This window comes from Mobula hypostoma, chromosome 1 (assembly GCF_963921235.1).
Source record: "Mobula hypostoma chromosome 1, sMobHyp1.1, whole genome shotgun sequence".
NCBI classification, from domain to species: Eukaryota; Metazoa; Chordata; class Chondrichthyes; order Myliobatiformes; family Myliobatidae; genus Mobula; species Mobula hypostoma.
This window is the reverse complement of record NC_086097.1, coordinates 44,871,353-44,888,561: the sequence shown is the minus strand read 5'-3', so window position 1 is coordinate 44,888,561 and position 17,209 is coordinate 44,871,353. Positions and strand designations below refer to the sequence as shown.

The 17,209-nt window shown below is 40.0% G+C and overlaps 1 protein-coding gene across 1 annotated transcript in view; it reads left to right on the top strand.

Annotated features, from left to right (window-relative positions):
- LOC134346088 (ena/VASP-like protein) overlaps positions 1-17,209 on the top strand; it is a 264,678-nt gene that overhangs the window by 160,569 nt on the left and 86,900 nt on the right. The window contains exon 3 of the mRNA XM_063047396.1: positions 3,223-3,391. Coding sequence (XP_062903466.1) covers positions 3,223-3,391 — 169 coding nt within the window. The remainder of the gene's footprint in view (positions 1-3,222; positions 3,392-17,209) is intronic.

Below are 17,209 nucleotides of genomic sequence, written 5' to 3'. Positions count from 1 at the left end.
TGGAACGCTGCAAGTTGTAATAGCATCGCGCAATCTGCTATGGTACCGTGGCGCCCAATCTGTATCTGAAGTATAAAGGCTATTTCAGCTGTTCACATTTCCCTCCTTTGAAATTCTATTCTCTGGAGATATAATGTAAGTGATGTGTGCAGTGCAAAACTTTCAACTTCTGAATTCAAAAATAGCAATGGGCTTTGTGATTTAGTAACTACTTTTGTTCCTTATTTTTATGGTGAATTGAGTTTTTTTTGTTTCCGTTTGGAGGTCAAGTGATGGAATGATTAGTGTTCAGGGTCAGAACAGCTTGAGTGCTTAGCAAAAATGATTGAACTTAACCAGTACAAGTTGATCACAATAGCTTAGAAATGTGAATGTACAGTGCTGTTTACTTCAGCATGCATGATTGCAAATGGATTTTGGATAGAGCAAAACATTACAGCAATCATTTCTGAATTACTTTGTGTTGCTCTGAAAAATTCCTTGGGCACTCTTCAGTGGGAGTTGCATATGTGAGTCTTTCACAACTTCAGCATCAAACCCACATCATTCCATAAACTCTGCTTTTTTTTTATTAGTAAAATACATCTTGTAGAAGCAGACACTTTTGGTCACTGCTGGAACCTCACAAAAGCAAGTCCCATAATTAGCTTCTAAGCTTAATTCCTTACTTGGAATATTGTGTGCAAGTCTGGCTGCCCCTTTACAGGATGTGGAGACTTTGGAGAGAATGCGAAGGAGGTTTGCCAGGTCATTGCCTGAATTGGAGTGTATTAGCTGTAAGGAGAGGTCGGACAAATTTGGATTATTTTCTCTGCAATTTTGGAGGCTGAGGAGCCAGCATGATAGAATTCTGATAAAATTCTGGGAAACATAATACTATAATAATAATAACTTTATTTACAGAGCATTTTTCATGCAGATTATATAGTTCAAAGTGCTTTACAATGGGACGAAGTACAAAAAAATCAAAATAAACTTGAAACTAAAAGACAAAAAGATGTTAGTTCAAAGCGAGGTTAAATAAATAAGTTTTGAGCTGGCGCTTACAATTGTCAAATGAGTCTATATCCTTTACAGTTTTAGATATTGAATTCCACAGTTTAGGAGTGTCATTCTAAAAAGCTGACCTGCCAATTATCTTTTGAAGCAGGTTTTTTTAAATTTAAGAGACCAGCGGAAGAAGACCCGAGAGCACAAGCAGGATTATAAAACAAAAATGATTCTGTGATGTACCCCCGTCCCAGACCACTAAGAGCTTTAAGAACAAGTAAGAGATAAAGGTAGACATATAAGGTAGAAAATCAGACTTTTTCCCAATATGGAAATGTCAAAAACTAGAGAGCATTGCTTTAAGGTGAGAAGGTAAAAGTTTTTTTTAATGCGTAATGTGATAAGCACCTGCACTGTGCTGGATGTAGATATGTTTAAGTGACATTCAGTTAGGGGCATGAACAAGCAGGATGTGAAGGGATGTAGACCATGGGTATTTTAAATTGGCATTACGGTCAGCACAGAAATCATGAACTGAAGGGTCTCCTCTTGTGTTGCATTAGTCTATGTTCTAACTTTACTCATCATTAAATAAATTAGTCAGCTCCATCTTGGTTACTAGCCTCCATAGTATCCAAGATGTCTTCAAGGAGCGGTGCCTCAGAAAGGCAGCGTCCATTATTAAGGACCCCCATCACCCAGGACATGTCCTCTTCTCATTGTTACCATTAGGAAGGAGGTACAGAAGCCTGAAGGCACACACTCAGCAATTCAGGAACAGCTTCTTCCCCTCGGCCATTCGAATCCTAAATGGACATTGAACCCATGAACACTACTTCAAATTTCTTTTATATGTTATTTCTGTTTTCCCACTGTTTTTAATTTAACTATTGTAAATATATATATATATCTATAATCTCTTACTGTATATTATGTATTGCATTGTACGCTGCTGCTAACTTAACAGATTTCACAACATTGATCATGGGGATAGCCAGAGGCTTCTTCCCAGGGCTGAAATGGCTAATACGAAAGGGCATAGATTTAAGGTGCTTGGAAGTACAAAAGGGATGTCAGAGGTAAGTGGTGGGTGCGTAGAATGCACTGCCAGTGACAGTGATAGAGGTGGATACAACAGGGTCTTTTAAGAGACTCTTAGATAGGTACATGAAGCTTAGAAAAACAGAGGGCTATGGGGTAGGGAAATTCTAAGCAGTTTCTAGAGTAGGTTATATGGTCGGCATAACATTGTGGGCTGAAAGGCCTGTAATGTGCTGTAGATTTCTAGGTTCTATGCTCAATGACATGCTGGTGATGTTAAACCTGATTCTGATTCTGATCAATCTCATTGCCTTCCACCAGTTCCCAATTACTGACACCTCATTGTCCCAGGCTCTGATCACCACCCCAGTATCTTCTAATCACCTAACTCACCAATGTCCTTATGAATCAGGCTCCCAGATTTTCCATTGACCAGATCTTCAGTGTTTTATGCCCCATCTGATGCTGGCAGTCCTTGTACTGTTGTTCACTAGAGTTGTCCAGTGGCCTGGTGATTGGGAGGCCCAGATAACCACTTTACAACCCTGTCCCACCATGTCAACATGCATTCTCACCAGTTCACACGCACCGATCCTTCAAAGGATAATTCCCAATCTTTTGGCCCAACCGATCTCTGTCCTGCATGGTGCAATTTCCTTTTGAGTGCTTCTCAGTGTAGTGCTTCAGGCTTCATGCTTTGAACCCTAAGCATTACAGAAATTTTTGGCTTCAGGCCCAAAACTGAAACAGCTGTTGTCATTCCATACAATAATCATATGCCTGCAACCATACCAACGTACTCTAATTTGTAGACTGATGTTCACTGATGTACCTGTTGTTTATGTGAGTCCAATTTCTGGACGCAAGTTAGCTTTCTCAGCATTCATTGAGATAATTGTTGTCTTAAGAACTAATCTAAATTCCACATTCTATCTACATCTTTTCTTATTAATATGTTAACACCATTTTATCCTTTTGTAACAACCACCAAGCTTTGAACAAACTTGCTGTGTTCTTCTGTTTAAATTTTCACTTCTTAAAGTTTCTATAGAAGTGGCATATAATCTCCTTTGAAGTGCAGAGAAACATACAGATGTTTGTATGGACTCCATCTATAGCATTGTCCTTATTTATATTGACATTGGATTGTACGTTGATATAATAGATATAATTGTAATCCTTCTATTTCAGTGAACAGAGCATCTGCCAAGCACGTGCCTCGGTTATGGTCTATGATGATTCAAGCAAAAAATGGATTCCAGCCAAACCTGGACAACAAGGATTCAGCAGAGTCAACATCTATCACAACACCTCCAATAACACCTTCAGAGTTGTTGGAATGAAATTACAGGACCAGCAAGTAAGTAGAAATAATTAACTTTGTTTTGCCAATGATAAGAATTGATTCAATCATTTTTGCAACAAACCACATTGTGTTCATGGATTATTTAGGAAAACTTCTCTAGTAGTTTGACTGACTTGCTCATTTTTATGATAAATTTGCAGTGGAAAGCTATTTTGTGGCTGCATTTTATCATTTTGGACTGAAAAACAGCCATCGGGAAATGATCTGATATGCTCCTGCTGACGTCTCGTGTGCAGTGGCTTTTCATGCAACAGAAATTGGCTGCTGAGAAGTGTGACTTGTGAACTGCATTTTCACTCATGGTAAAACAAGCACCCTCCGTCTCTCCCCCAGCCTACAGGAAAGTTGGCAAAAAGATAAAAGTAGGTGCTCACAGAGTTCCGATATTTTGTCCGCAGCCTCCACCAAACTCATTTTTCGTCCTCCACTCGTTTCTATTCACAAATATGACTGGTACCACCTTTATACCGTGCAGTAAGTGTGTGAGGCTGTGATCATAGCCCCTTGAGAAACTTGTACCCCGCAGTGCCTTGGGGCTGCTTTCAGAAATGGAATCTACCAGAAATGGAGATCATATAGGAAGATGTGACCAGGCACATGTAACAGGATTTGTCTCTCCTTCCCTCGCTCCAAGGCGTCTTTCGAGACTGCTTTCTTTGGCTACAGAAAATGGCTCTTTAACATCTGTCTTGCTTTCTGACAATCAGTGTGGTATATGGTGTGGCAGCTGGTAAACTAGTGGACAACTGCCTCAGGGATCATGCTGGTATCATTTTTGCAAGTAAATTTGGTGAAAGCCACCTTGATCCTTTTTAAACCAGGTAAAATATTCTTGATTCTTTTTTTGTTAGTTAACAAGTTGGTTGCTAGCACAGCACCCATTTAGAGCATGAGGAATTAAATTCCATTTACCACACAACTGTGAAAATCTTTCCCTTCAAAAACCATTACAATCTGGATTGACATTGTGAGTTCAAATTCCAAAGGGAGATGGATACTCACAGGTGAACATATGAAAATAAAAGCTTATATTATCTGTCTTTTACTTTTGAAAATAATTGGGGAAAATTCCAGGTTATTAATGTACTATTTGATCTAATCAGTCCCCACAAGTTCCATACTATTAAAAACTGGTCGTAATATTGCATTGAACATTTAACCATCTTTATCTATGCAGCATAGAAAGGGACCATTCTGTACATATTCTTTTATGAGCATGCTGTTGTGCAGTAAATTGCTTATTAACATTTTGCAAACTATCATAACGCTGTCCTAACCTTGTTCATTAATTTTAGCAGAAAATGCCTTAGTGTAATTTCACCAATTCAGTGTGCTGCTTCCTTGAGAATGTTGACATTGCACAAAGCACCAAATCTGCTCCAGCGCTCTATCCAAATTGCGGCTGGATGAAGCTGGCATTTTGCCATGGTATGCCCTGATGGAGCTGCTTATTGTTGGTTGGATTCATTATCTTCTGTTGTCCTGGAGCAGTTATTAATCAAAATGGCAGCTCATTTTTCTGCTCCATTTTCAAACAGAAAGAATAATTGAATGTTGTGTTTAACATTTTACAGCCTCACACACTTGAAAATTCCACTGAATAGTTTGATGTCAGGCATGAGAACAATGTGGCTCACCGTCTAAGCTGGTTGACTGTAATCAGAGACTTAAAGCAGAGGATATTAGGCTGGAGGGGACTGGCATTTGTTCACCATTTGGAGAGGAGGGAAAATCACTGCTCTTCTATAGACTATGAGCTTGTAGTCAGGTTAGTGGCTTTTAAGTCCTGGAATACTCTTTCTTAGGGTTGCCAAGGGCAGTGGTGGAATTCAATATCAGTGTCTGAGAGATGGCTCATGAGAAGTGAGGCGTATTGATTTAGGTTGTGTCATGGATCTTGATTGTTGTGAAGGGCAAGGATCTTTGATTTCCGACTGTTTAGTATAAGGCCCATACTCTCATACACTTGGGCTCCTCTGTTGTACAAAGTAATTCAGCCCACGGTCCACATCGATGTTTTCAGTACAGACCTAGTGATAATTTGGACTGGAATGAAGCAAGGCGATTCATCACACCAACTCTATTTCTCAATCTTCCCTTCTCCTCAACCTCCAACACATTCCATTGAGCTATAGAATGTGCAGGAAGCTATTCAACCTTCACTGCTTCAGCTCTAAAACCATTCCATTCAGCCTCTAGTCATTGAGTTACAGTAAGCAGACAAAGGTAGTCTATCTGCATGCAAGGGGGCTGAGATCCAAACCATTGTAAATTATTTTGCTGAATCATGCAAGTAAGGCTAATTCCACGATACTTTTCTATCCTAATTTAGTGTTATTCATTATCTAATATTCATGTAGTACTCAGAATTATTAGTTCTAAATCTTGTGTGGAGAAAGTTCTTCTTGTGGCCCTTTCCTTTGCTTCAAGTGTGGAATTCTGAGAGCCCCACTTCACTGACTGCATTTTTAAACTAATTTTATACAGCCTTCTCTGTACTGAACCTTGGTCTTTTCAATAGGGTACACAAAAGGGAATGTAACATTCCAAATGTACAGTAGCTTTACAATCATGATATATAGTTGACGTGTAACATATTGGTCCCTTATTGCATAAAGATAAAATCGTAAGGGTAAAAAGATTAAACTGCTGCTGTACATGTACCTATAAGCCTGAAAAATATGTTCATCTAGATTGGTGAGTTCAACATATGATCCCAAAGAAAACTGTAGGTGTCAGCAATACATCAAAACAGATGGGAGAAACTGAAGGAATGGAATGGAGACCTTGAAGAAGCAGAAAGGAGGAAGTATTGTCAGGGTGCGTTTGTAAGTCTGGGAACTTCACCATTCTAGAGGTTAGTATATCTAATTCCATTGCAGGTACATTTCAATATAACAAACTTTTTTAAGCTCATGGAAGCTCATGGAATTACGAACTTCGAGCTTTACTTCCAGATGAAGAATTGATTTTTTTTAATTGCTTCTAACTTAACTTAGAGCATTTAGTGCTCATGATATAGTCTCTTCTACATTGGGAAAACCAAACACATATTTGTTCAGTCCACAAGGGTAACACTAAGTCTGCCATGTTAAGTTTCCTTCCTGTTCGTACTTGGACTTATCAGCCTTTGCTATCTTGAATTGTATCAACAAAGCCCATTGGACAACTCCTCATTTTCTGAATTAACACCTTACAAACTCACCAGATTCAACATATGACTTAACAATTTAAAGTTGTCTGGAAAAGTTCAAAGTAAAATTTATTATCAAGAGTACATACATGTCACCACATACAACCTTGAGATTCTTTTTCTGTGGACATTCTTAGCAAATCTATAGAACCATAACTGTAAACATCAGGAACTGTTAACTGTAAACAAGCTGGGCAAATGCAGATATAAGTAAATAGCAATAAATAACAAGCATGAAATAACATATATAACAGAGTCCTTAAATGATTGTAGCTATCCCCTTTTGTTCAAGAGCCTGATGGGGTAGTAACTGTTCTTGAATCTGGTGGTGCAAGTCCTGAGACACCTGTACCTTCTACCTGATGGCAGAGCGAGAATAGAGCATGGCCTGTGTGTTGAGAGTCTTGGATGATTGATGTTGCATTTCTATGGCAATTTTTTCTTGTAGATGTGCTCAATGATTAGGAGGGCTTTGCCAGTGATGTACTGGGCCGAATCCACTACCTTTTGTAGGATTTTGAAACAGTGGAAGACTTTCAAAGAGATTTTTCACAGTGCTCAACAAAAGTATATTCCAGTTAAAAGCAAGGACGATAAGGGCGGGGATAGCTAGCTTTGGATAATTACGGAAATAAAAAAAAAGCATCAAACTAAAAACTCGTGCTTACAAAGTTGCCAAGAGTAGTGGGAAACTGGAAAATGGGGAAATCTTTAAAAAGCAACAAGGGACTACTGAGCAAGCAATAAAGAGAGGGAAACTAGATTATGAAAATAAACTATCACAAAATATAAAAATGTTTAGTAAAAGTTTTTATAATTATATAAAACGGGAAAGGTTGGCTAAAATGAACATAGGTCCCTTGGAGCACGAGAAGGGGGAATTGATATTGGGTAATGAGGAAATGGCCAATGCTTTGAATGACTATTTTGTGGCGGTCTTCATGATGGAAGATACATCTAACATGCCAAAGAGAGATCTTATGGATGCAATGGGAGCTGAGGGCCTTGATACAATAGCTATCACTAAAGAGGTAGTACCGAGCAAGTATGTGGACCTGAAGATAGATAAGTCCTCTGGTCCTGATAGAATTCATCCCAGGGTACTGAAAGAATAGGGAGAAGTTATAGTAGAGGCTTTGGTGCTGATTTACCAAAATTCTCTGGACTCTGTGCTGGTCCTGGCAGATTGGAAGATGGTGAATGTCACGCCACTGTTCAAAAAAGGATGTTGGCAAAAGGCAGGTAACTATAGGTCAGTTAGTTTAGCATCTGTAGTTGGGAAAATGCTTGTAGCTATCATTAAAGAAGAAATAGTGAGGCATATGGAAAGAAATGGATTCATCTGACAGATACAGCATGGATTCGGCAAAGGCAGGTTCTGTTTGACAAACTTACTGGACTTCTTTGAGGATATAACAAGCCCAGTGGATAGAGGAGAACAGATGGACGTTATTTATTTGGATTTCCAGAAGGCGTTCGATAAAGTGCTAAATAAAAGATGTATCCATAAGATAAGGATGCATACAGTTGGGGGTGATGTATTAGCATGGATAGAGGATTGGTTAACTAATAGAAAGCAGAGAGTGGGGATACATGGGTGTTACTCTGGTTGGCAATCAGTGGGGAGCAGTGTGCCACAGGGGTCAGTGCTGGGCCTGAAACTATTCACAATGTACATTAACGATCTAGAAGAGGGGACTGAATGTAGTGTATCTAAGTTTGCTGATGATACTAAATTGAGTGGAAAAGCAAATTGTGCAGAAAATACAGAGAGTCTGCAGAGAGATATAGATAGGTTAATTGAGTGGGCAAGGGTCTGGCAGATGGAATGCAATATTGGTAAATGTGAAATCATCCACTTTGGAAGGGAAAATAAAAGAACAGATTATTATTTAAATGGTAAAAAAATTGCAGCATGCTGTTGTGCAGAGCGACTTGGGAGTGCTTGTGCATGAATCACAAAGGGTTGGTTTGCAGGTCTGGCAGGCGACCAAGAAGGCAAATGAAATGTTGGCCTTCATTGCTGGAGGAATTGAATTGAAGAGTGGGGGGTTATGCTGCAACTGTACAGGGAACTGGTGAGGCCGCACCTGGAGTACTACATGCAATTCTGGTCTCCTTACTTGAGGAAGGATATACTGGCTTTGGAGGTGGAGCAGAGGAGGCTCACCAGGTTGATTCCAGAGATGAGGGGGTTAGACTATGAGGTTAGAGAGTGGTGAATCTGTAGAATTCTCTGCCCAATGAAGCAGTGGAGACTACCTCAGTAAATATATATATTATTCAAGGTTGGATAGATTTTTGCATAGTAGGGGAATTAAGGGTTATGGGGAAAAGGCAGGTAGGTGGAGATGAGTCCATGGCCAGATCAGCCACGATCTCATTGAATGGTGGAGCAGGCTCGACAGGCCAGATGGCCCACTCCTGCTCCTATTTGTTTATTGTTCCATGCTCAAGGAGATCTGTGTTTTTTTTGTGAGAATGATGTAATGGTCTTTTGGAGGTCACCTGATGTGATTTTCCTGCTGATGTGAGGTCACATGATGACATGTGCACCATGGGTATGTAAGGGTCGACCCCAGATAACACAGTTAGTTTTTGGTTTGTAGATTTCCAGGTAGAACGTGCTGTGTCTCTGTTTCTGTTGCGTGTTTGTTTTGTGGCGCAGTTTCATTTTTAAAATGGAGTGTTGCATTCGATTGCAAGATACAATATTATTGGACTGGAAATTTTTGGGTAGATGTGCTGATTTACTCAATTTCAGTAGTAGTACGGGAGAGTGAAGACTTTATCAAAGGACAGGACCGAAGGATCGAGAGGAGTCGGCATCGTTTAGCAGTTTAACAAAGGATTGACCTTATTGAGTCTTCGTTGAAGGAGTAGCGACCTGCATCGAGATAACTCTCGCCAAGAGAGCAAAGAGTTCATGCAAAGGTTTGCTCTCTCTCTATCTAAAAGGAAATTACGGTCAGTTGTTTTAAACTGTTTATTTTCGGCATCGTGAATCCTGTGGACAGAACCAGCAGGAAAGTTGCGTCTATGAAGAAATCCTTCTCCAGAGAAGTCTCTCCCAATTGAACGTGTAAATCTGTTAGACTTTTGAATTTACCATTTTAAGAACTATATCTGACTTTATCGCTTTATGAACTGTTTTCGCATTTAACGCTTTAAGAAACCAGTGCCGAGTGACGAGTTGTTGAACGACTGCATATCGGTTAAATTCCGGTTAAAGTTTTGGTTTGTTTTTTTCCTTATCGTTTCTCCGTGGTTAATAAGTGTTTGGTTGTTTTTATATAACCTGTCTTGATTGATATTCATTGTTGCCGTTTACGTAACAATATGTTCTTATGATTTTCAGGGCCAGCACTGTTTGTCTATTATGCTCTTGATCCAAAAATTGTTCTTCATCAACTATTACTTAATAAATGACACATTGACAATTTTCACTGGAGTTATTCTAAATATGTCCTTCTAACTAATTATTCTGGAGTTATGTCTAAAAATATACATAGAGGATTTTTGGTAATGATTCAGACAGTGCCTTCTGTTTGTGTGTGTGTGTGTGTGTGTGTGTGTGTGTGTGTGTGTGTGTGCAACAAGGACATTGGAAAAAAAATAATGGGAAACCTTCACATTCCTTGGATATGTCCTCATTATGTTGGAGGCCTTTTTGCCTCAACATTTCCATTTAAATATGTGTGGTTGATAAATATGTTCCTCTCCAATGTTCCACATAAATGAAGAAGATTCATTATTTCATGCATATTAATAGAGTGAACAAGTCCTGTTTAGTGTGCATTTTCTGTAAGTGAAGTTACATTTTCACAGAACATGTATAAACATTGTAAAAATCAGCAATGTTATTTATGCCTGTGGTTTGGCAAAGGTCACTGGAATGTTGCTGTTTTACTTATGTATGTTTACAATTACATAGTATGTTTATCTGAAAAATATTTTGCATTTTTTAAATTGTACTAAGTACTCCAGAAATTACTGTTCAATATATTCTCTTACTGAACAGAAAAATTCACAAATTTAATAGATTATTTAAATTCTCGGCAAGGAGACAATTTTTTGATATTTCCTTTACAATTATGTGGAATACTCCACTGTAGATTTAAAGTGGATAAAGCCCTGTGAAGCTGTGATTCCATCTGAAAGACAAAAATAATTGAAGGAACCAAAATGTGTAAAATTAAGGGTCATTACTGATTACCGGACTGAATTTTCATTGTTGCTTGACTCAGCCCTCCTGTGGTCCTCTGCTTATGCCAGCGCTGGAACAACTGATCCATTTGGGAATGGCTGCAAAATTTCTGCCAGATTTTGAAGTCAATATAGAGAGTGCCAGTTTGAGTGTATACAATGCCAGGAAGGAAGTGGCTTCTTTTACTAAATTCTATTACATATAGCAGGATCTTTACTCACCAGCTCAAGATATATTTAGGTTGCCAAGCTACATGTTGTTTGTAGATGTCAATGGGATTTGGGGAACTGAGAACATACCACTTCTAATGCATGGTTCTGTGACTGGGAAAACTACAGTTTGCTTTGGGGAAATATGCGTAGGAAAATGTTGAGCCAAACGTTCAAATGTCCCAAAGCTCGCTCACAGTGTTGAATAAAGAAGGAAGGAAATGAGTGATGGGCAAACATTTAGCAACATTGATTTATCTCTACAGTCTGCTTAAGCTGTACAGCAGTTGTGAATTTAAAGGAGATGCCAAAGAACCTTTGCAAATTGTTGCCAGTGCATCCTTTATCATATACACAGCAGACCCTGTTCCCTCTGATGGAGAAATTAGATGGGTGCATCACTGAATGAGTTTGGGCTGCATTCTCCAGGTTAGTAGTGAATTTATGGAGTGCTAATTAAGTACTTCTCAGCCAGGTGAGTGGAAAGAATAGCTGACACACAAACCTTGAGGAACAGTTAAGCAATTAACTGTAACATGGAAGATCTCAGAGCAAGACTGCAGTGCCAGAGGGACATCAGGGACTGTTATGTATTCTGCTTCATAGAAACATGGCACACCCTAGCATTCCCGACACTGCAGTCCAGCCTGAGGGCTTCACCTTTCACTACCTGAACAGAAAGGCAGCATCGGGTAAAGATATAGGAGGCAGTATTTGCTTCATAATTCATCATCATTGAGCATAGATGTGGCAGTTCTGTCTCTGTCCTCCTCCTCCAACCTGGAACATTTGACAGTCAAGTGCCGTCTGCTCAGCCTACAGTGGAAGTTCTCCAGTGTTACCCTAGTAGTGGTGTACATTCCACCCCTGGCTGACATCGTTAGTACTGAAGAAGCTAAGCTCTGTGATAGGCAGTCATAAGACAATGTGCCCCTGATGCCTTCGGGGGTCTTCAACTAGGCTAGCTTAAAGAAGTCTCTGACAGACTACCACCAACATGTTACTTATGGAACCAGAAGGCACAACACATTTGATCACTGTTACACCACCATCAAGAATGCCTACCATGCCATCCCGCAACTGCACCTTGTCAAGTCCAATCACCTGAATGAACTTCTACTCCCTGCATATAGGCTGAGACTGAGGACCCGAGCACCAATGGTGAGGACAGCAAAGGTATGGCCACGGGAGGCAGAGAAGTGGTGGACTGAATTGGTGGACCAGACCATATTCAGAGATTCGACTGTGGATCTGAAGGGATAAGCCGCAGACATTATCAGCTTCATCAAGACCTGCATGGATGCATGTGTGCCTTCAAGAAGCTACCAGGCATACCCATATTGGAAGATTTGTGTAAAATGGGAGATGTGCAGTCTGCTGAGGGCTATATCTGTAGTGTTCAAGACCGGCAATCCAGAACTCTACAAAAAGTCCTGGTACATCCTACAGAAGGCCATTGTGAGGGCAAAAAGACAATTCCATGTGAAGTTAGAGACACAAATGGATGCATGACAGCTGCAGAAGACTGTATGCCATGATTTTCTATAAGGCAAAACCTAACAGCGCAAACAGCCACCGTGATGCTTCACTCTTTGATGAGCTCAATGCCTTTTTTTTTGCATGCTTTGTAAGAGAGAATAACATACCCCTGTGTGAATCCCCACAGCTTCTGCTGACCCTGTAATCTCTGTCTTGGAAATTAACATCAGAACATCCATTAAGAGGGTAAAGCTTCAGAAAGCAACAGGTCCCAATGGTGTACTTAGTAGGACACTGAAAACCTGTGCCAACCAACTAACTGGAACATTCAAGGACATCTTCAATCTCTCTGTGCTGCAGTTTGAGGTTCCCATCTGCTTCAAAGAGCATCAATCATACCACTGCCCAAGAAGAACAGGGTAAGCAGCTTCAACGACTATTACTCATATCTACTGTGATGAAGTGCTTTGAGAAGTTGGTAATGGCTAGAGTTAACTCCTGCCTACGCAAGGATCTGGATTCACCACAACAAATCTACAGTAGACACAATCTCACTAGTTCTCCACCACACTTCAGACCACCTAGACTGCAGCAACATATATTCCAGATTGCTGTTTATGAATTACAGTTTAGCATTCAACACCATCATCCCCTCAGTACTAATCAACAAGCTTCAAAACCCGGGCTTCTTTAACTCCACCTGAACGGGATCCTCAACTTCCTTATTGGAAACATCCTCTCAACATCCACTTTATCTAGACCTTTCAATATTCAGTAGGTTCAAAAGGACTGCCCTTTTTTCTAAATTCCTGTGAGTACAGGCCCAGAGCCATCAAACGCTCCTCATACATTCAGTGTGGATAAGGTTTCCTGCTGTAGAACTCTTTGACCCTGGCACAAATGTCTCTGGATCAATAGCTAGCAAAAACAGATTAGAGTATTTAATTAAATTGGTATGTAACAATCCAGCCGTACAAATATCCAACAGTTACCCAAGAGGGAGGACTTAAAAAGCTGTCTGTGCATTCAATGAATTTAGAATTCAATATTTTGCGACAGCAGTATGGAGCAGAACGTAAAAATTACTCTGTTACAAAAATAAATAGTGTAAAAGATGAATAATGAGGTATCATCATAGGTTCACAAACCCTTCTGAAATCTGATGGTAGAGGAGAATAATCTTAAAACATTGAATGTGGGTCTTTCAGCACCTATACTACCACCCCCCACTGCCATGGTAGTCAGGTGACGAGGGTATACCCCTATATAATGGGGAGTTCTTAAGGATGGATGATGCCACCTTGGGACAACACCTCTCGAAAAGCCCCTGATGGCAGAAAGGAGGGTTGAACCCGTGATAGAACTGCAGCCTCTTATGATCTTGTGGGTTAGATTCTCCATATCAAGCTATGATGCAGCCAGTCATTGGGTATATTTGAAGTGGATGTTGATAGTACCTTGATCAGTTAGGGCATTCGAGATTACAGGGAGAAGACAAGAGAATGGGATTCAAAGGGAGAATAAATTAGCCATGATTGAATGAGAGCAAATTCAGTGAGCTGAATGACCTAGTTGTGCTCCTACGTCTTATGGTCTTATGGACAAATCCTAACCTAGTCCAGTCTGCTTGCACTTGACTCAAATTAATTGAAACTTTTCAAGTCCTGAAAAAATGGTCTCAGCATGAAACATTGACTGCTTATTCATTTGCATAGATGCTGCCTAACCTGTTGAGTTCTTCCAGCTTTTTTGTGTGTGTTTCTTGGGAGGAACTTTGATGTGTCCCAGAGTAATCACTTAGAATGATTTCTTTATATTTACCTGAACTGTTTTCTCTGTAATAGTAAGCATGCTGAGGTTAGTTACAAAGAAAGAACAGCTTTAATTTTAAGTAAGGTAAATTAACTATATTAACCTCAGGGAGATGAGCTTTTCATGTACTTTCACAGAGATCTACTCCGAGAACACTCTGAGTAAGCAAACCTACTCATATGATGCACTGAATATTGCATTGATATTATAGTGAGGTCATAGCTCTTATATGTTTTTCACCTCAAAAACAAAATACAATCACAAAAACAGTGTAAAAACACAGTGTCCTTCAATTGCAGTGGCAGCTGACTGTTCAACCGATGGGATCGGCAGCTAGTCATTGCATCTTGCTTTAAAAATTGCAAGCGTTTCATAGAACTGCTGGAGGCTTGTATTTCAGAACAGTGCTCAATTTCAGGCTGTTCATTCAGATCAGTCAATTCCTCAGTAAAATATAGAGGCTGTTCTGCAATAGCCCATTAGTTCCTCTGTTGGGCAGGTTCATATGTTCATAATGCATGGGGTTTGGGAGTCCCACAGAGACCTCAATGAATTTGAGGTCATCTGATCTCACATTCATTAATGTCCCTCTCCCTGGTGAACACAGAAGCAAAGTATTCATTAAGTACCTCTCCTACTTCCTCTGCCCCCAGCACGTGTTATCTCTGACCTCAGCCCTGATCTCACTGTAGTCACCCTCCTGTTCTTTGCATACATATAGAACATCTTGGCATTTTCCATAATCCTACTCACCAAGGCCTTCTCATCTCCCCTTCTAGCTCTCCTAAGTTCTTAAGCTTTTTCTTGGATACCTTGTAACTCTCTAGTGTCTGATTTTCTGCATTCTAAATGTGAAGTATGATTCCTGTCTCCTCTTGACTGAATGTTCTACCCCCGAACAACCATGAGACAAATCTTCCCAAAACCTCACAACAACCCTGTTATTTTTACACTTTTACTATTTTGCACTGCCTCCTAGTCTAATCCTCAGTGTTCTGTGTTGCTGCTGGGTGGTGCAGGGATCTGTAGAGCAGGTGTCACGGTAGTGTAGCAGTTAGCATACTGTCTTAGAGCAGCAGCAGTCAGGATTTGAATCCCCACCATTGTCCGTAAGAAGTTTGTGTATTTTCCCTCTGACTTGAAAACTTCTACAGATGTACCATGGAGAGAATTCTGACACTGTCTGGTATGGGGGGCGGTGGGGGGGGCGGCTACTACACAGGATCAAAAGAAGCTACAGAAAGTTATACTTTATTGTCGCCAAACAATTGATACTAAAACGTACAATCATCACAGCGATATTTGATTCTGCGCTTCCCACTCCCTGAATTACAAATCGATAATAAATATTAAAAATTTAAATTAGAAATCATAAATAGAAAATAGAAAAATGGGAAGTAAGGTAGTGCAAAAAAAAAACAATAAGCAGGTCTGGATATTTGGAGGATACGGCCCAGATCCGAGTCAGGATCCGTCAGCAGTCTTATCACAGTTGGAAAGAAGCTGTTTCCAAATCTGGCCGTTACAGCCTTCAAGCTCCTGAGCCTTCTCCCAGAGGGAAGAGGGACGAAAAGTGTGTTGGCTGGGTGGGTCGCGTCCTTGATTATCTTGGCAGCACTGCTCCGACAGCATGCGCTGTAAAGTGAGTCCAAGGACGGAAGATTGGTTTGTGTGATGTAAAATTATGTAAGGTTGTAAAATTAGTCAGTTCTATCATGGTTACTAGCCTCCTAGGTATTCAAGACATCTTCAAGGAGCGGTGCCTCAGAAAGGTGGTGTCCATTATTAAGGATGCCCATCACCCAGGACATGCCCTCTTCTCATTGTCACCATCAGGAAGGAGGTACAAAAGCCTGAAGGCGCATTCTCAACGATTCAGGATCAGCTTCTTCCCCTCTGCCGTCAAATTTCTAAATGGACATTGAACCCATGAACACTACCTCACTTTTTTTTATTATTTCTATTTCTGCAATATTTAAAATTTAACTATATAATATAAATATATATACTTACTGTAATTCATTTATTTATTTTCTATATTATGTATTGCATTGTACTGCTGCCACTAAGTTAACAAATTTCACGACACATGTTGGTGATGATAAACCTGACTCTGATCCGGCTGCTCCAGTTTCTTCCCACGTATATTCCAAAAGATACACAGGTTATAAGTCCTGTGCATGCTATGAAAGCACGAGAAGCATGGCAATACTTCCGTACAATTCATTGTATGTTTTGATATTTTGATAGACGTGTGATGAATAAAGCTGATCTAAATTCTTTTTTTTACAATATTCTCAATAGTGATTGCTCCCTTCCTGTTTTTGACTTCCATCCAGACTGACTCAGAAGAAAATCTCTCCATGATATCCTGCCATTTTGCAAATCTGTGATACTATCCCTGATTAGCAATGCTACACCACACCCCACTAGCAAACCTGCTTGCAAGGACATTGGTTCCTCTCGAGTTCAGGTGTAACCTATCACTTTTATACGAGTCGCACTTTCCCCAGAAAAGATCCCATTGATCCACAAATCTGTAATCTTATTCCCTGCACTATCTTTTCATCCTCGCATTTATCTGTCTGTCACACCTTCCAATACTTACCCTCACTGGTACATGGCACAGGTAACAATACAAAGGTTACTAGAGGCTCTGCTTTTTAGCTTCCTTCCTGACTCCCTACATTCACTCTTCAGGACCATATCTCTTTTCCTAGCTATGTCATTTACCATGCTTGATAAGATGAAAGGACATCCTACACAGTATTGAGGCAGTCCTCAGAAATACATCTCCAAAATTGCAATAAAAGCAACTTCTTTCCTCCAGAGTTTCACTTTCTTTTTGTATAACAATATTGGAAATTCAAAGCAGCACACACACAAAATGCTGGAGGAACTTGGCAGGCTGG